This window comes from Argopecten irradians, chromosome 1, assembly GCF_041381155.1.
Source record: "Argopecten irradians isolate NY chromosome 1, Ai_NY, whole genome shotgun sequence".
NCBI lineage: Eukaryota > Metazoa > Mollusca > Bivalvia > Pectinida > Pectinidae > Argopecten > Argopecten irradians.
In genome coordinates, this window is record NC_091134.1 from 53,208,508 (window position 1) to 53,230,361 (window position 21,854).

The 21,854-nt window shown below is 34.4% G+C and overlaps 1 protein-coding gene across 2 annotated transcripts in view; it reads left to right on the forward strand.

The window, feature by feature from the left end:
* LOC138333005 (PR domain zinc finger protein 1-like) overlaps positions 1-21,854 on the forward strand; it is a 141,940-nt gene that overhangs the window by 69,307 nt on the left and 50,779 nt on the right. Inside the window, exon 3 of one of the 2 annotated variants that reach the window (XM_069281121.1) lies at positions 3,484-3,602. Coding sequence is in view for 1 of the 2 variants with exons in the window: in XM_069281107.1 (XP_069137208.1) it covers positions 16,553-16,631 (79 nt within the window). In the remaining variant the exon portion in view is untranslated. Of the gene's footprint in view, positions 1-3,483; positions 3,603-16,462; positions 16,632-21,854 lie in introns of those variants that run through there. The other variant, XM_069281107.1, reaches the window with a different exon arrangement.

Genomic DNA, 21,854 nt, shown 5'->3' on the forward strand with positions numbered 1-21,854 from the left:
CGTCCAACCAGCTATAGATAATGTCTAATGATTGAAAACGTCCAACCAGCTATAGATAATGTCTAATGATTGAAAAACGTCCAACCAGCTATAGATAATGTCTAATGATTGAAAACGTCCAACCAGCTATAGATAATGTCTAATGATTGAAAACGTCCAACCAGCTATAGATAATGTCTAATGATTGAAAACGTCCAACCAGCTATAGATAATGTCCAATGATAGAAAACGTCCAACCAGCTATAGATAATGTCTAATGATTGAAAACGTCCAAACAGCTATAGATAATGTCCAATGATAGAAAACGTCCAACCAGTTATAGATAATGTCTAATTATTGAAAACGTCCAACAAGCTATAGATAATGTCTAATGATTGAAAACGTCCAACCAGCTATAGATAATGTCTAATGATAGAAAACGTCAAACCAGCTATAGATAATGTCTAATGATTGAAAACGTCCAACCAGCTATAGATAATGTCTAATGATTGGAAACGTCCAACCAGCTATAGATAATGTCTAATGATTGAAAACGTCCAACCAGCTATAGATAATGTCTAATGATTGGGTTATCGTCAACCAATTTTTATTTTCGTTTTATATATCTTACTCTGCAGCACTGACAGATGGGGGGACAGGAGTTTGTACTGGTTTTTATACTCATTGACCTTGATAATTACAGAGATGGAAGGTGATTTTATTGTTCTGGCGATATGTAGGGATATTAATATTGAGAAATCAACATCAACTGCATCATTAATCAGGGGCTTTAAAAGGAAATTTTAAATTTAGAAATTGTTTTTAAGAAAGTTTAATTTAAAAAAGGAAAAAACACAATATTTCTTACTCATGTAAAAACTCTATCAATTTTACATTGATTTATGAATCATAATTAATGTGAAAATTAGATGTTTTTCAGTTGTTATTTTTTTTTGTTTGTTTATTATAGTTTTAACCCCATGAAGGCCCCTTAATTTATGAACTGCTATAATAAAGAAAATGCAAGTGGGGTGGTATGGATGATATTGAGACCCGTCACGAAGGGCCTTTAGAAAGTAAGCTGGCCGATGGAGGGAATAATTCTACCCAGGTCACGCCATCATTCTCACTTGCAATTTGTCCAGAAGATTTTTAAAAAATACCTATTTATAGGAATTAATAATTTCTCTAAGCTTTAAACTTCAATGACTTAGTAACAGAATTGAATCACAGACCGTGTTTCCAGGACTGCGTGTTTGAAATTGAATCTGACCAAGATTAGTTTTATGATCGACCTTAACTCAAATAATTATATCGCACTCAGGTGAGAAAGAAGCAGGTAAGCAAGAAAACGGGAAAAAAAGGAAAATGAAGCGATTAAGGTGTTTTGTGTTAAATGGAAAAAGGTATATCACCATCCACTATTAAACGCACCGCTGGATATTTGACATGTGAAACAGCGGAGAATTTATAGTGTTGGTCCTTAATTGATTTTGACATAGCCTGGGTATATCCACCTGTATATTACTGTATGTACAGATACATGATGTATATCTATTTTTATTGTTTTTGGTTTTATCTGTAGCATTCATGTATAGAAATATTTATATGCATATGACATTTTTTCAAAATGGTTTTAGCATGGATTGGCTCAAATTAGTAAAATTGTGGTGTATTTGTCTGAAAGGTTTTGGAGAACTGAGGAAAACTGGAGTACGCACTGAAAAAGAAGTTACCTTCTGTGGGTTTTGAACTCACAACCCTGAAATGGAGGGCCAGAATGTATACCTAGGTTTTTGCAGAAGCACACTACTTTGTTTAGCCAAGGCTATTTCTAGGCACTGTACGGTTTTAACCAAGGTTTTGTCAAATCATATTACTGTGTTTAGCAAAGGCTATTTCTAGGCAGTGTAAAAAGTCGTGGCTTATACTCCGGAAAATACGATAGCCTTTAACACTGACACTGAAAATTATCCTGAGAGTTCATGTGGATTTATTCTTGTGGTGCAGTAGATCTAAGATTTGACCAATTTATTCTGTGTAGTTTATCATTACTGTAACAGTAAATCAGAAAAGTCACGACCTCACGCATTGAATCCAAAGTTTTTCCTCTCCAAGACAATTGACCTAGTGTATTGAAACCTGGCGACTGATGGCTTGGTAATAAGTCAACAGTTCATTCACCTTCATGCTGCTTTTAAAAGTCTGCCCGTCTGCTCTGCGCACCTCTTCAAAATCTGGAATCCAACAAGATCAAACAGTAGTTGTACATTTTTTTTTTTGATAATTGGTGAAAAAGTTCAAAATTGATTTCTAAAGTTTCAGTTTTAATTTTGACATCGCTTGCAATTATGAAAGCTATTAAAATATATGGTTTAGTTTTCAATCAGGATTCACGGATACACTATTGACTTCATGTTAACTTTTCACTGCATTTCTGATATTTGAACTGCTTTAATTAATACTAGAGACAGACTCCTGTTCAAGTTGCCATTTCATTTGACATGTGATCATGAAACCAATATAAAATTAAGTATTTTATTCAGATAAAATGAAAATGTGAAGTGGTATTTCTTTTGGTTTCGGTGGATTTTGTTTCACATTCTTGTAACTTTAAAGAGGTATCAGATTTTTGAGATCAAAGCTGGAGTTCCAGAGAGAAAAACCAACATAGATTATAAACTCACAATACAGACAATTTGATATAGTGTTTCTAAAAAAAAATACTGAAAATCAATTTTCTTTCATGTGCAATTTACTTTTCCTGAATTTCGCTTTCCAAGTAAATTCGCGAAAGTTTATCTTTGCAAATTAACATCTAAATCATGATATTTATAGAAATTACCAGTCGTATTTTTAATCCGTGAATGTTACTCTTCGCCAACTTGTTTTGAAATGGAAATCGCAAAATTTAGTAGCCGTGAAAAAAATTTGGTTTACAGTATAACATAATACGACAAAATTCCAAATAAAATCATCAGGACTAAAGTCTTTATGTACATGTACAGTGAAAACTGCCTTAGCAACCACCTCTGTATAAAGACCACTTTCTCAGAGTTCCATTTGATTAATTTCAACACAATCTGTCCTCTATATATAAAAACTACCAACTATGTAATTATAGGACTGACCGAAGGGATCATTCAGACAATACGCATAGATATTGTCCCTTTAGTTTATCTGTATGTTCTAAATGTGTTCATTGTTTATGTTTTTGTGTACATCTGTGACCGTCCTTAACATGTAATTTTATTTGTTCTTCTTGTGTCTTGACAAAGGGGCAGAGCGCCTTGAAAATTTGACAATCTTTTGTCCACTCTGTTAGAATTACTTCTTTGCCCTATATAAAAACCACTTGGTTATAAAGACCATACTTTCTTGGTCCTTTGAGTGGTCTTTATAGACAGGTTTAGCTACAATTTGTAGTATGACAATCATAACACTTACATACTAAGTGTATATGGGTGATAAATACACCAATGTTGTTTTTTGTTTTTATTGTAGAAACTTTTATATGGAGCTACCTTTTTGACCCATGGAGAATTCCACATCCACCCTAGTAAGAGGATGGAGGATGAAGGATATGGGCTGATTACCAAACTGCTGCTCATCAAATACCCGTGGTAAGTGATTTATTTGTGATTTAGTTTTGTGAAGCATGTGTTTTTGATTGATTTGCTTTCAACATTTTCATGACAATTTAATTTTGTGATTTACAGAAAAAATTCTCCATTGTACTTGCAGTTAAAGATGCTCCACTGCTGACAAATGGTATATTTTCACTATCAAAAACAGGAGCAGACGATTTAGTATTTTTCTTCAGTTACAAAAGTTACTTACTTTACACCATTACCACCAATGAAATGTTTGAGCTTCTAGTTTCATTTTAAGTTAAAAATATAAACAGTAATTAATTGCATCCCGAAAAAATTCCATGGCACTATATCCTATATGGAATGAAGTACTGATTGCCCATGCACCAAAGGCAAAATAAATTATTTTATATTATTTCTTGTGTTAATTAGACATGATTAAACACCAATTATTGTTCAAATGATGAATATCATTTATGCTCTGTCAGCAGTAGAGCATCTTTAAACTTTTTGGAGGCGATCTATTTTCATGAAATGTAATAGCTTAGACAGGATCTCAAAAGACAGCTTTTCCACTAAGACAAGAATGCATTGGTAACAATGGCAATGTTTCCATTAATTTGGCAACCCTCAAGGAAGAGCTAAAGAGGATTCTGTTCAACCAGAGCCAATGTCTTAAGACAATTTAATTCTTAGTTAACATGTTATCAAACAGGAATCAAGGAGGCAACTAAATGACTTTTCTTAATTTATGTAAATATATCATTATATAACAAAAATAATCCCCGCGCATATAGTTTACCGTAGAAAATTGTGAAATTAACCACCTGCGAAAATGTCCACGTTTGCAGTATACAGCAATACGGATGATCAGGTGGTGTAGTGGTTAAGCCACTCATGCACTTTAAACTTTCTGGCTGGGGTTGGGGGTTCGATACCCAGCACAGAAGTGGAAAGTTCAGAAGTCACCTGCTTTCTTTGGGCACTCCAGTTTCCTTTACTTCACAACCCCTTGCACACTTGTATCGGAGCCTTCAAAAGTAACTTGTATAACTTGTTTCACAATTGATGTAAAATAAATAAAGTTTATAGGTTTTTTTATACAAAAATAAATATTTCCTATGTGAAGAAAATATCTTATCAAATAAAAAAATCTTGCCAAATTTGAAAGTACTAGTACCAGTACAAGTAACTTTCTTGTATGTGTACAGGGACCCTCCCTTTGCCCCCCCCCCCCCCCCTCTCTCCCCTCCGCTACACTTTACAGAGGAGGGAAATTAGAGTCTCTAAGAATCAGGAGTACAGCCCCATACCGGGTAGCCACACGACCCCTCACCACAACCTCACACCACTACCCTTAACCTTTCACCTGCTAAGTGTTCACCTGTTTTTTTATCCTGTTAATATTTTTCTATGTTTGCTTGTTGTGTCACCTGTTACTTTACTATGTGTGAGGTATTCAAAATATGTTTATTTACTCAGATAAAGATTAATTTCTGATATACACTCGTTTTTTAGCTCTTGAAAGTCAACAGTTACTAAAAAAAGGTACTGGCTCTTAATTCTGAGTAAAAGTTTGAATTTGCAGTGTTTTTCTGCCTATATGATTATAGCAAGGGTTGAATCTCTCTCCCATTCCTAATAACTGATACTTGTATTTCCAATTGCTGCATGAAATTCACAATTGATTCTTAATTTTGAAGACAAATTTCTTTCAGATTCCTTAAAATGCTATTATTTGTTTTTTTTGGTCAACTGAGACGAAGTCTCAAGTGACCTATTGTAATCGCCTTTTATCTATCGTATGTCCATAACAATTTTACATTTTCGACTTCTTCTCCAAAACTGCTGAAGCAATTTCAATGAAATTTTGCACAATCAAACTTTCTAAGGCATAAGGCCAATTAAAGTTGTGAATTATATGGTCCCAAAAGGGACCAAAAGGAGTAAAATTGACAAAACTTTCAAAAGTCTTCTTCTCCACTCATAGATGTGATGGAATCAAATACTCTTCATAGATATAAAGGTCTTAAGGTCCTTTACAAAAATTGTGAATTATATGACTCTGGGGTCTTTCATTTCCCCCTGGGGAGGGGGTTAAGTTTACTATAGTTTATACAGGGAAAACACATTTTTGAGCATTATTTGGTCATTTGTAATAGGAAATGAGTCAAATATTGTCTGAATTATCAGTTTGAGATGGCCATTGAATCCTATTAACAAATATTCCATGACTGACCCCAAGGGCCTTAGGGGCGCGGTCAAAAGGGGTCAAATAGGCTAAAACTTCAAAAATCTTCTTCTGAAATTCTGGAAATGGCAGAATCATATACTCTTTACCGATGGAAAGGTCTAAATAAGGTCCTTTACAAAATTTGCGAATTAAATGACCCTTGGGTCTCACGTTTCCCCCTGGGGAGGGGGCCAAGTTTACTATAGTTTATATAGGGAAAATACATTTTTGAGCAGTTTTTGCTCAATTTTCATAGGAAATGAGTCAAACTTGGTTAGAATTATTAGCCTGAGATAGCATTTTAATATCATAACCATATATTGTTCCTGGCCGACTCCCTGGGGGCAGGGCAGAAAGGGGTCAAATAAGCTAAAACTTCAAAAATCTTATTCTTAAATCCTGGAAATGGTAGAATAAGATACTTTTTATCGATGGAAAGGTCTTAAGGTGTTTTAGTAAAATTGTGAATTGTGTGACCCTGGGGTCTCAGATTTTCCCCTGGGGAGAATGTCAAGTTTACTTTAGTTTATATTTGAAAAACAAATTTACATCCATATCCGTCCTTCCTGACCCCCTAGGGGACCAGAGGGGCAGGGTTAAACAGGGTCGAAATTACTTCAAATTTCAAAAAATCTTCTGAGTTCACAGGTTTGATGGAAGCAAATACTCTTCATAGATTAAAAGTCAAATTTATAAAATTACTGACCGACTTCAAGGGCCAGTATATAAGTTTTTATATGTCTTTGTTTCATTCCAAACGAACTCAGGTGACCATTAATGCCCATGGGCCTCTTGTTAAAATGCTTATATTTATGAAATAATTCAGCAGTGGTTCAAATATTATACAGTATTTGTAGTAATTCTGAATCAGAAAAAAAAAGTGTTTTTTCAAAATCAATCAATGAAATATTCCTAAAACACTGATTTGAAATTAAAATATTGGGATGATTTGATAATTCTTTGAACCTGAGTTGATCCATTTCGTTACTGCCGCAGCTTGAGTCCTTGTCACCTGTACATAGTTCTTAAGAACAGTTTCACCATCAGAGCTGTGAGTGAATTACTAACCCTAGATTACCCACCCAAAACAAACCATGAAATTAAGATAAAAATTGTTGAGGTGATTTGTGTGAGTGATTTTTCGGGAGGAAGTAAATGGTGGCCATTGATCCTTTAATGACGGCCATCCTCATCTTTTGTCCATTATAGCTGCAGTGTGATCATTTACCTGCCTGACAAACTCTCCTTGTATGACAACCTGTGCAAACAATAAACAGGTTTAAACAATACATATTGTTGGAAATTGTAGGAACAAATGTCATTTTCTTGTCATTAAAGTATTCGAAATTGGTCTCTTTTTCGTAGTTAGTCTTCCATGGTATGCTCTCTGAAATATTCAGCAGTATTTGTTGTTGAAATTGCTGTCTGTTAGGAGAAGGTAAATGATTCAGGATGTGTTAATCACTGAGGTCTTCCAAACACGGGTAAAACATGGATTTTTAATCGGCACTATCCCCTCGCTCACCTATCCTTATGGTTTTTGATTTCCTGTAATTCACCGTTAATGTCCTGCTCCAACGTGATGTCATATAATTAATCAAACTTGCCCGACTCAGGTGAGGAGGTTTTTTAATATGATTTTCTCAGAAATCTGTCATCACCAGTGGCTCAATTCCATTCCAATTTGTAATTTTTTCAAGAACTATGTTATGGATTTGCTATATTTAGCTTGGAATGTGCTGACACTGACGTATTGTTTAAAAACCATTCTAAATCCTTGACTCTTTTTCATAGTATTATCCTTTTTCCGTGTATGATGGTATATAGGTAAAATAAACAGGCCCGATAAACCATTCTAACACCACTAGTTCTCACCTCCCCAGGTATCCCGCACGATGTTGTTGCTATGGTAATGAAGTAAAAGTTAATAACAGGTTATCCGATGGCTCCGTGGACACCCAGTCATCGTTAGATTTCAACTTCTCTCAAATGAATGATATTCAGGAGAGAAAATTGTCTGCACTATGCTAATCTAACTATTAAATTCACACATATTTAATTTCACACTCTCTCTCCACCCTTGTAAAAATCTCCAGACAAGGTGCTGTGATTCTCCTCGCGATTTCTCCACAGGCTTTTATTTTGATGTTCAAGGTCATGTATCCAAGATGAACAAGCTGCATTATATATATACAGGGCTAAATTGAGATTATATTTTATTTCAGAAACATTGGGATGGTGTCGTGAAGACAATGTGCCCATTTTGACTTAACAATCGGGATAAAAATAATAGAAATAGTTGAATTGGCTTTTAACTGAATTCTCTTTAGCAGTTTAGAATTGGTTCTACTATATAATCAGTGTTAAGAAATCTATGTCAGATGATTTGATCAAAGCTCAATTATAGTTACATGTTTCTGTTGCAGCAGACAAAAGATTATATATGGGTCAGAAGGAAAAAATAAATAATTACGAGGGGAATTAAGGCTTGTAAGGAGAGTAAAAAGGGTGTAAGGGCTTATAGGGGAAGAGATTTAGGGCTCAGGGATTAGGGCTTATAGGGAAGGAAACTTAGGGCATGAAAGGAGGAGAGTTAGCGCATGTGGGGAAGGGAAGTTAGGGTTTTTGAGGAAGAGAAATTAGAGCATGTGCGCAAGGGAAGTTCGGGCTTCTAGGGAGGAGGAAATTAAGGGCTTCTAGGGAGGGGGGAAGTTAGGGCTTCTTGTGAAGGAAATTTGTCCATGTAAGGAGGGGAAGTTAAGGCATGAAAGGAGAGAAATTAGGGCTTGTTGGGAGAAGTTAGAACTTCTAGATAGGAAAAATTAGGCTATATAGGGAGGGGCAGTTAGAGATTGTGGGAATGGGGAATAGGACATGTGGGGAGGGGATTAGGAAATGTAAGGAGGGGGATTCGGACATGTGGGAAGGGGGATTAACATGTAAGGAGGGAGATTATGACATATAAGAAGTGGGGTTTGGACATGTAGAGGGGAAGTCAGGGGATGTAGAGAGGGGATTAGGACATGTGGGGAGGGAGATAAGGACATGTAAGGATAGGGAATAGGATATGTTGGGCGATGAGGACATGTAGTGAGGGAGATTAGGACATAAAAGGTGGGGGATTAGGGTATTTAGGGAAGGCAAGTTAGGGCATGTGGGGAGTGGGATTAGGGCATGTGGGGAGGGGATTGGGGCATGTAGGGAAGGAGAAATTAGTACATGTTGAGAGGGGATTAGGACATGAAGGGAGGGGAAGTTAGAACATGTAGGGAGGGGGATTAGAACATGTAGGGAGGGGAATTCGGGATTGTGTAGGGAGGGGAAATTAGGACATGTGGAGAGGGGAATTTCGGCATGTAGGGAGGGGAAATTAGGACATGTGGAGAGGGGGATTAGGGCATGTAGGGAGGAGAAGTTAGGGCATGTAGGAAGGGGGATTAGGACATGTAGGGAGGGGAAGTTAGGGCATGTAGGGAGGGGGAGGATGAGGACATGTAGGGAGGGAGATAAGGACATAAAATGAGGGGGATTAGGGTATTTAGGGAAGGCAAATTAGGGCATGTGGGGAGGGGATTTGGGCATGTAGGTAAGGGGAAATAAGGACATCTGGAGAGGGGATTAGGACATGAAGGGAGGGGAAGTTAGGACATTTAGGGAGGGGGATTAGAACATGTAGGTGAGTGAATTACTAACCCTAGATTACCCACCCAAAACAAACCATGAAATTAAGATAAAAATTGTTGAGGTCTAAGACGATCAGATTTGTTTTCATGTACCGGAGCAGGTTTATTGATAACTACTTGTCGGGAGGAAGTAAATGGTGGCCATTGATCCTTTAATGACGGCCATCCTCATCTTTTGTCCATTATAGCTGCAGTGTGATCATTTACCTGCCTGACAAACTCTCCTTGTATGACAACCTGTGCAAACAATAAACAGGTTTAAACAATACATATTGTTGGAAATTGTAGGAACAAATGTCATTTTCTTGTCATTAAAGTATTCGAAATTGGTCTCTTTTTCGTAGTTAGTCTTCCATGGTATGCTCTCTGAAATATTCAGCAGTATTTGTTGTTGAAATTGCTGTCTGTTAGGAGAAGGTAAATGATTCAGGATGTGTTAATCACTGAGGTCTTCCAAACACGGGTAAAACATGGATTTTTAATCGGCACTATCCCCTCGCTCACCTATCCTTATGGTTTTTGATTTCCTGTAATTCACCGTTAATGTCCTGCTCCAACGTGATGTCATATAATTAATCAAACTTGCCCGACTCAGGTGAGGAGGTTTTTTAATATATGATTTTCTCAGAAATCTGTCATCACCAGTGGCTCAATTCCATTCCAATTTGTAATTTTTTCAAGAACTATGTTATGGATTTGCTATATTTAGCTTGGAATGTGCTGACACTGACGTATTGTTTAAAAACCATTCTAAATCCTTGACTCTTTTTCATAGTATTATCCTTTTTCCGTGTATGATGGTATATAGGTAAAATAAACAGGCCCGATAAACCATTCTAACACCACTAGTTCTCACCTCCCCAGGTATCCCGCACGATGTTGTTGCTATGGTAATGAAGTAAAAGTTAATAACAGGTTATCCGATGGCTCCGTGGACACCCAGTCATCGTTAGATTTCAACTTCTCTCAAATGAATGATATTCAGGAGAGAAAATTGTCTGCACTATGCTAATCTAACTATTAAATTCACACATATTCAATTTCACACTCTCTCTCCACCCTTGTAAAAATCTCCAGACAAGGTGCTGTGATTCTCCTCACGATTTCTCCACAGGCTTTTATTTTGATGTTCAAGGTCATGTATCCAAGATGAACAAGCTGCATTATATATATACAGGGCTAAATTGAGATTATATTTTATTTCAGAAACATTGGGATGGTGTCGTGAAGACAATGTGCCCATTTTGACTTAACAATCGGGATAAAAATAATAGAAATAGTTGAATTGGCTTTTAACTGAATTCTCTTTAGCAGTTTAGAATTGGTTCTACTATATAATCAGTGTTAAGAAATCTATGAAATCTATGTCAGATGATTTGATCAAAGCTCAATTATAGTTACATGTTTCTGTTGCAGCAGACAAAAGATTATATATGGGTCAGAAGGAAAAAATAAATAATTACGAGGGGAATTAAGGCTTGTAAGGAGAGTAAAAAGGGTGTAAGGGCTTATAGGGGAAGAGATTTAGGGCTCAGGGATAAGGGCTTTTAGGGAAGGAAACTTAGGGCATGAAAGGAGGAGAGTTAGCGCATGTGGGGAAGGGAAGTTAGGGTTTTTGAGGAAGAGAAATTAGAGCATGTGCGCAAGGGAAGTTCGGGCTTCTAGGGAGGAGGAAATTAAGGGCTTCTAGGGAGGGGGGAAGTTAGGGCTTCTTGTGAAGGAAATTTGTCCATGTAAGGAGGGGAAGTTAAGGCATGAAAGGAGAGAAATTAGGGCTTGTTGGGAGAAGTTAGAACTTCTAGATAGGAAAAATTAGGCTATATAGGGAGGGGCAGTTAGAGATTGTGGGAATGGGGAATAGGACATGTGGGGAGGGGATTAGGAAATGTAAGGAGGGGGATTCGGACATGTGGGAAGGGGGATTAACATGTAAGGAGGGAGATTATGACATATAAGAAGTGGGGTTTGGACATGTAGAGGGGAAGTCAGGGGATGTAGAGAGGGGATTAGGACATGTGGGGAGGGAGATAAGGACATGTAAGGATAGGGAATAGGATATGTTGGGCGATGAGGACATGTAGTGAGGGAGATTAGGACATAAAAGGTGGGGGATTAGGGTATTTAGGGAAGGCAAGTTAGGGCATGTGGGGAGTGGGATTAGGGCATGTGGGGAGGGGGATTGGGGCATGTAGGGAAGGAGAAATTAGTACATGTTGAGAGGGGATTAGGACATGAAGGGAGGGGAAGTTAGAACATGTAGGGAGGGGGATTAGAACATGTAGGGAGGGGAATTCGGGATTGTAGGGAGGGGAAATTAGGACATGTGGAGAGGGGAATTTCGGCATGTAGGGAGGGGAAATTAGGACATGTGGAGAGGGGGATTAGGGCATGTAGGGAGGAGAAGTTAGGGCATGTAGGAAGGGGGATTAGGACATGTAGGGAGGGGAAGTTAGGGCATGTAGGGAGGGGAGGATGAGGACATGTAGGGAGGGAGATAAGGACATAAAATGAGGGGGATTAGGGTATTTAGGGAAGGCAAATTAGGGCATGTGGGGAGGGGATTTGGGCATGTAGGTAAGGGGAAATAAGGACATCTGGAGAGGGGATTAGGACATGAAGGGAGGGGAAGTTAGGACATTTAGGGAGGGGGATTAGAACATGTAGGAAGGGGGTTATGACATGTGGAGAGGGGGATTAAGAAATGTAAGGAGGGAGATTATGACATATAACAGGGAGGATTTGGACACTTAGAGGGGAAATCAGGACATGTAGGGAGGGGATTAAGACATGTGGGGAGGGAGATTAGGACATAAAAGGAGGGGAATTAGGGTATTTAGGGAGGGCAAGTTACGGCATGTGAGGAGTTGGATTAGAGCATATGGGGAGGGGGATTGGGGCATATAGGGAGGGGAAATTAGGACATGTAAAGAGGGGATTAGAACATGAAGGGAGGGGAATTTAGGACATGCAGTGAAGGGGATTAGGATATGTGGGGAGGGGGATTTGGGAATGTAGGGGGGAAGTCAGGGCATGAAGGGAGGGGGGATTAGGACATATGGAGAGGAAGATTAGGACATGTGGGAAGGGGAAGTAAGGGCATGTAGGGATGGGGATTAGTGCATGTAGGGAAGGGGATTAGGGCATGTAGGGAGGGGAAATTAGGACATGTAGGGAAGGGGATTAGGGCATGTAGGGAGGGGAAGTTAGGACATGTGGAGAGGGGGAATATGGCATGTAGGGAGGATTTTGGTAATACTTTTATTATTCTAGAGACTGGTGGCCAGTTTAACGGAGAGGGAAAAAGAGATAATGAGAATAGTTATTATTGAGATCTATTGTTACATTTTCATAGCATAATTTTAATTCATGATTATAGTTTGCAATTTGCAACCAAATTACCATTTAGAAGTATCTTTATGGCAGATGTTGATAACTACATAAAACTACATTGTAAAATACGTCTACCTATAAAGAAAACAGTAACAGTGTCATTTGAAATGTTTTCATTTCAAATTAAAAAGTTTACAATAAGTTTATAAAATTAACAGTTGTGTAACTTTATGCCTTTTATACAAATGTATCTACATTGAAATAGGACTAAACTCGTAGTTTGTTTTTGTCTGAGCCTGTTCAATGACGAGAAATTCAGATGAAAGAGATAAAATACACTATTGAAGTGACAATCTTTTGTTTTATGTTGATAGAGAATAAAATATACATCATAATCAATGTACAGTATACAATACATCATAATCAATGTACAGTACATTTATGTTGATAGAGAATAAAATATACATCATAATCAATGTACAGTACATTTATGTTGATAGAGAATAAAATAAACATCATAATCAATGTACAGTACATTTATGTTGATAGAGAATAAAATATACATCATAATCAATGTACAGTACATTTATGTTGATAGAGAATAAAATATACAATACATCATAATCAATGTACAGTACATTTATGTTGATAGAGAATAAAATATACATCATAATCAATGTACAGTACATTTATGTTGATAGAGAATAAAATATACATCATAATCAATGTACAGTACATTTATGTTGATAGAGAATAAAATATACAATACATCATAATCAATGTACAGTACATTTATGTTGATAGAGAATAAAATATACATCATAATCAATGTACAGTACATTTATGTTGATAGAGAATAAAATATACATCATAATCAATGTACAGTACATTTATGTTGATAGAGAATAAAATATACATCATAATCAATGTACAGTATACAATACATCATAATCAATGTACAGTACATTTATGTTGATAGAGAATAAAATATACATCATAATCAATGTACAGTATACAATACATCATAATCAATGTACAGTACATTTATGTTGATAGAGAATAAAATATACATCATAATCAATGTACAGTACATTTATGTTGATAGAGAATAAAATAAACATCATAATCAATGTACAATACATTTATGTTATAGAGAATAAAATATACATCATAATCAATGTACAGTACATTTATGTTGATAGAGAATAAAATATACAATAATCAATGTACAGTATACAATACATCATAATCAATGTACAGTACATTTATGTTGATAGAGAATAAAATACAATACATCATAATCAATGTACAGTACATTTATGTTGATAGAGAATAAAATATACATCATAATCAATGTACAGTACATTTATGTTGATAGAGAATAAAATATACATCATAATCAATGTACAGTACATTTATGTTGATAGAGAATAAAATATACAATCATAATCAATGTACAGTATAAATACATCATAATCAATGTACAGTACATTTATGTTGATGATAGAGAATAAAAAATATAACATCATAATCAATGTACAGTACATTTATGTTGATAGAGAATAAAATATACATCATAATCAATGTACAGTACATTTATGTTGATAGAGAATAAAATATACATCATAATCAATGTACAGTACATTTATGTTGATAGAGAATAAAATATACATCATAATCAATGTACAGTACATTTATGTTGATAGAGAATAAAATATACATATACATCATAATCAATGTACAGTACATTTATTATGTTGATAGAGAATAAAATATACATCATAATCAATGTACAGTACATTTATGTTGATAGAGAATAAATATACAATACATCATAATCAATGTACAGTACATTTATGTTGATAGAGAATAAAATATACATCATAATCAATGTACAGTACATTTATGTTGATAGAGAATAAAATATACATCATAATCAATGTACAGTACATTTATGTTGATAGAGAATAAAATATACATCATAATCAATGTACAGTACATTTATGTTGATAGAGAATAAAATATACATCATAATCAATGTACAGTACATTTATGTTGATAGAGAATAAAATATACATCATAATCAATGTACAGTACATTTATGTTGATAGAGAATAAAATATATACATACATACATCATAATAATGTACAGTACATTTATGTTGATAGAATAAAATATCATCATAATCAATGTACAGTACATTTATGTTGATAGAGAAAAAACAATACATCATAATCAATGTACAGTACATTTATGTTGATAGAGTAAAATAAAATATATACATCATAATCAATGTACAGTACATTTATGTTGATAGAAATAAAATATACATACATCATAATCAATGTACAGTACATTTATGTTGATAGAGAATAAAATATACAATACATCATAATCAATGTACAGTACATTTATGTTGATAGAGAATAAAATATACATCATAATCAATGTACAGTACATTTATGTTGATAGAGAATAAAATATACAATACATCATAATCAATGTACAGTACATTTATGTTGATAGAGAATAAAATATACATCATAATCAATGTACAGTACATTTATGTTGATAGAGAATAAAATATACATCATAATCAATGTACAGTACATTTATGTTGATAGAGAATAAAATATACATCATAATCAATGTACAGTACATTTATGTTGATAGAGAATAAAATATATATCATAATCAATGTACAGTACATTTATGTTGATAGAGAATAAAATATACATCATAATCAATGTACAGTACATTTATGTTGATAGAGAATAAAATATACAATACATCATAATCAATGTACAGTACATTTATGTTGATAGAGAATAAAATATACAATACATCATAATTAATGTACAGTACATTTATGTTGATAGAGAATAAAATACAATACATCATAATCAATGTACAGTACATTTATGTTGATAGAGAATAAAATATACATCATAATCAATGTACAGTACATTTATGTTGATAGAGAATAAAATATATATCATAATCAATGTACAGTACATTTATGTTGATAGAGAATAAAATATACATCATAATCAATGTACAGTACATTTATGTTGATAGAGAATAAAATATACATCATAATCAATGTACAGTACATTTATGTTGATAGAGAATAAAATATACATCATAATCAATGTACAGTATACAATACATCATAATCAATGTACAGTATACAATACATCATAATCAATGTACAGTACATTTATGTTGATAGAGAATAAAATATACATCATAATCAATGTACAGTATACAATACATCATAATCAATGTACAGTATACAAATACATCATAATCAATGTACAGTACATTTTGCTGTTTTTCTTCCCCTACCAGTAACACATTTATCTTCACACGACTGTCTTAGTATTGTTGAATTAGTAACTCTGAATCCTCCGTTAAACCAAGTCAGCGAAGACGATTGCAATCTATTGTCGAGTAGGCGTGTATTATCTCAAGTCAGAAAATGGCCACAGTTGATCAGTTCGACTTTGCCTGTTGTCTGTCAATGGCTAAGAGACAATACCGCCCGATCAAATTACTCTGCTATCCACTTGCATGTTACCAGTTTGATTTTTTTAAGCTTACGAAGAATTGAGATTTTAAGATTGAGATTTCAATGAAGTGTAAGACTTTATGCTCAATATAAAATGTTAATAAAGTCATTGGTCCCAGTTTGGTGAAGTTTGGATTGAGAGTGGACGGAGCGAATCCCGTCATGGCTACCGATTGTCCCCAGACCTCAGCTACACTGGCTGTTGAGGATAGTCATGTGGTTCAGTCTGAGGAACCAACAAGTAGGTGTAATTATCTTCTTTTTTTTTTTTTTTTAACTAAATCAATGTCTTCAGCCATTTTTATTGCTGTAATTTGACAGTGGGGGCACTCAGTGACAATGATATGTTAATTACTTTGAATCTGTGTTATTGAATTATTCGTTAACAAGAAAGAAATTATTCTTAAGGTTTGCTGTGGCTTTTCATTTACATTTTAGAAGTTTAGAATTTCATTAATTATTTCAAATTAAAGAGTTTAGATTTATTATTCTGGTATTTCACACAAGGCTTTAAATATTCAAATATAAATTTTTATTTAATCGTTCCAACATAAAAATGAAAATACTGTTTATATTATATGATATTTTTATCTAAAAATTAATATAAAAAGTAAACGAATATGTTCAAGGAAGAATTTTTTGTGAATAAAATTTGTAAATATTTCTTGGGTTGTTTACCTCACTTAACGACAATTTTAAATCCCATTTTATTTTGTTAATTACATGTTAATTTTATTTGTTGCCAGTTATTTTCATATTACATTCATTTGTAGATATGCATGCCAAAAAATTGGTTTTTCCTATAACTGTCAATTGATATCAGATAATCAACAGGATATTTTTAAACTAAATCTTAGTTAACGGAAATTATCAGACTTTTAATTGAAACAAGTTATCCATTGGTGAGAAGATAAGATGACAGTATATAGGTACATTACCAGCACCTGCTTTCCCAGGGGTTATACCAGAATATCTCACAGATTATCAAACCTACTAATTTCCCTGGCTTTGTGTAAGTGACAGTTGGAATACAGATCACTATCTCAGACCAGAAACTATCTGATGACGTCCGTATCTCAACATTTAAAAATACCTGCTTTTGTCAAATAGTTTTTTGGTAAAAAAATGGGGAAAAATAAGAGTTGAAGTTTTCACAATGAACTGTACTTTTAAGATAAACTGAAACATAGATACTGTGTCATTTTCAAAGTTCTAAAGAAAATAACTTTGTTTAAGAATTTTCCTTCTTTTTGTTTTAACTTTGAAAAAACATAACCGGAAACTTTTAAAGAAAAGGATTTAAAGGTTTATTGTTTATCAAGTGACAGGGATGTGTAAGTTTTTCAAATTCCGAGAATCATCTCTTATGTTATGTTATTGTGTTTTCAAATATTCTTGATAAATATTTCCTTTTTGTGCTTGAGTTTTGTTTTGTTATATGTATTAAATGTATATTTTTAAATTCAAAGTCCATTAAAAATCAATACAATATAATGTTCTTAAATCAAACCTGTTATTGAATTAACATATTAAAAATAAACATCATAAAGGTACAAGTTGAATTTAAAAAAACTATGGAGAGAAAAATACCTAGATTAGATTTTAGATTAATTAAATTTCAGAAGTAGAAATAAAACAAGCGATTAATGATAAGTTAAAAGTAAGCATTCTGTTTCTCCTTAAACACTTTCATATTATAATGCCATTGAGATCTTTTGCCTCTAAAAGTACAATGTACTGGTATGGTTTTCAATAGACGGAAAACAAAAGGAGTAAAAGTTGTGACTTAATTAGATGTAAACAGGTAAGAAAACACTCCTGAGAAAGGGCTAAGTACTGACCCTGAAAGAAGACCCTTTATCTGCGGGGAGATTTCCATCTCATCTGATTTAGTAGGCTCGGAATCCGGTGTACGAGCCTTAGAACCGGATTGTGAGAATAGCTCTTGTTTGTCTTTGATAAAACGTTTCACCATTCATTACTGTGAAACAGAAACTCACACATTTAGCCCGTGTTGTGACATCAAAATACTTGGCTATTGTTTGTCGCGTTACTCGTGTACATCTTCAGAAATGGAGGTATGATATAGTGACGAGTCTCAATTGAAAGGACCCAATCAGGCAGCATGAAAAGAGACAGCAGTTTCGGTAGCGTGCAAGTAAACTTATGTTTGGTAGGAATTACGATAGCTGATAGCGAATCGGATCAGCTATCTTGTGACAATCTCACTTGATGGTGATTGAAATCCTGAGAAAATTGGGAAAACAAGTGATGGAAGAAAAATTATACCTTTTAAAGAATTTCAAATAGATTCGTTTTGGAATGTGTGTTTGTTTGAGAGAACTTCCTGATGCTTTTAGATCGGTGTTATTCAGACTCTTTATCTCAGGTTTTATTAAAAGTAATCTTCAAACCTTTTGTTAGAAGCTGTACGGCTACAAATTAAAGCGTATCCGATGGTTTATTTGTTACTTTAGAATAAAAAAATTCTCCTACCTGCCCGACTCATCATGAGAAAGACTATTTTGTGTGTATAAAGTGATAATCCAGCTAGCTAACTTAATGTTCTAATAAATGGCTCACTTTTCAATAGTACAACAAACACTATTGAAATTTTAAATTAAATTCAAGCTTTTCACTTTTTATGAGAAGATAGGATGGAAGAAATACTGTCTCCGATTTCACGTCAGAATGTTTATGCCTTGGCTTTAAGATCCAGTAGCATATTCAATTTGTTTTCAGTTTTGTCCAATTGTGATGACGCAGAAAAATATACTGAGGAAAAACAAGAAATTTAATATTTCTATCACATTTACATCTTTAACTGGGTAGCTAGCAAGAGTAAAACAACATTGGTAAAAGTGGGCTAGATTTCTGTAATGGACACCAACATACTTGTCTAGCCTTTCAGTAGATACAGATGTATTCGGCCTGGTTATAAAGGAACCCACTCCATGACATTTTGAACGGTGTGAGGAACAGCTTCTAGTCACCCATCGCTTTGTTGTGACCAGAAACAAAAGATCGGCTGTGAAATTGAAAACTGATGAAATCTCATTTGTAGGTAAAAGTATACTTGTCGGATGAAACAGAAACTGATAGAAATCTCTTAGCAGAATGTCATCAGTAGTTGGAAACACAATGGCAGAGAGATGACCGACAAAAACACTGGCTAAATATAAAGGCACTAAAAGTATACTTCAAATTAAAATGTTTACAAAACAATAAAAATGTAAGCACTTTTATTTATTATGCTAATCTCGAAACAGCTTGTCATCTGGTCCGATGAGTATGAAAACCGGCTTCCAAATAAAAAACAAAAGAAAAGGAAAACTGTCTTGAAGCTTCCACTCGGGCCAGGAAAGAGAAGGTTTTTTTAGGAGGAGGTCAGACTTAGTGTTGGATCTCTGATTACAACATTTAGAATAATATTACACTGATAATACACCACTCTTTAGTAAAAAATCTTACTTCTTCATTTCTTATTTATTCTCTTTTTCTGAATTTGATATCTAGATTAGCTTTTTGGTACTTGGAGATCCCTATTTATCTGTGGGTATTGATATAGATCAGCCACACAGGATATTGGATATTGGTTGGGAAGTGGGGGGAGGCATGGAAGGGGTTTAGAAATTGTGTTATATGATGGTATCGTTTGAAATTAAAACTATAGAAGAGTTCTGAACAAGTAGTGGCCATCTTTCTGTACCAAGTTCACCTCAGCAACAAGGGGAGATAACTAGGTGATAAGAGAGATCAAATAAGGACAATTGGAGATGTATAATCCATGGGGATATACACAGTAGTTTATACTCAAAAGACTGTGTTAGTAGTAAGGTGTAATACATAAATGAAAGGGAGACTCCTAGGATAAGGTGAGAAAGACAGAGGGACGGCAGAGGTAGACATAGTGAGATAGGGGATAGGGAAGTTGTATGTAGGGAATCAGTAGGGGGTTGGGGGGTTGTAGTAGGAGGAGGTAAAGAAGGTTGGGGAGGGATGAGTGTTGTATGAGGGAAGGAAAGTGATGGGTTTGGGAAGGTAGGAAGTAGAGAGGGGTTTAAAATGTGTACATGGGGTTTGAAGAGAAGTTTGTTAAGATAAAGAAAATGTTGGATTGGGGATAGAAAGAAGAAAGGATAGTATAAGTATTGTAGATTGTAGAGAAGTGAAAGTTAAAGAAGAAGAGACCAAAGAAGAAAGAAATAAAGAACTGAGAGCAGGGAACCATAAAACTGTGGTCTAGTGTTCATATGATACATTTTAGTACGATAATGGAGGTGATGAAAAAATGTAATCCAAATTAACTTTTGATTTATTGGACAAAGAGAATTAAAGCAGTAATTAATTAGCAGTACAAGTAAAGAAACATTTTGTTGGATGTATTGTATTGGAATAAAAACTTGCGGTTTTGAAATAAAAAGTACCAGAAGATTATAGCATAAATAAAATAGTAATTAATTTGGGCTGGTTAATCACTCTGGAATGAGGCTGGGCCTGGAATTCTCTTTGAGTTTTACACCTGAATGAGCAGGCGGTCATATTGCCTGGTTACCATGTAATCGTGGCAACTGTCTGCACTGAGGTCCAGCTGGTCCGTAGCATAAACATTTGTACGTCATCACATGTTACATTATCATAAAACACATGCTAGGTACATGTCACCTTAATGAGGCCCTCAGAGGGGAAATTTGTCTATAGGACCTCAAACATTCAATTTACATTTTACAAAATTCTTTTAAATTGAAATAATTTTGCCATTATTCTGTTAAAGAAAAGATTTTTCTTTGTAATTTTTATTAAAAAAATAATAATTTCTAATTCAAATGTTAGTTGTCCCTTGCTTACCTCAAATTAGATATTGCATTGATGATCACGTTACTTTTAATGATGCAGAGAAGTAAGCAGAAGTCTTTCTCCCCTTGTGACAGGTGACTAGTCTGTTTAATACTGGACACTGATCGATTGACCACTCATTCCTGAAGAATAAAAATGCTGCAATGACCAAGACTCCAATCTGAAATTTTCTATTTCAAAATGATTGATGAATTTACTATCAAGTTGGAAAAGGAGAGGATGTTTTCATTCCTTCCAGAGCCATGGAATCCTTTCTTTAGACATTTTCTGTTGTAATATTACACAAAGCTATGCGATAATTTAGTTTTGACAGTTTTCATCAACATAACAATTTCTATCCATTCATGCTTTTACATTTTTGAAAAAAGAAAAAGGAATAAGAATCATCCAGCTAGAAAATAATTTTTAAAGAGATTCTTTGAACCCTAAAACAATTAATCATGGCTTTTTTGAAAGCCATTTCTCAAAGAACTTTTGCAGAGTTTTCTGTAATAACCAGTTTGTCTGATAAAACTGTTGCTTCATATATATCACAAGAAGATATTAGACAAAAAAAATTGAAGGAAGAAATAAACATCTTTCCCCATTGCAGCTTTTGTATTCAAAC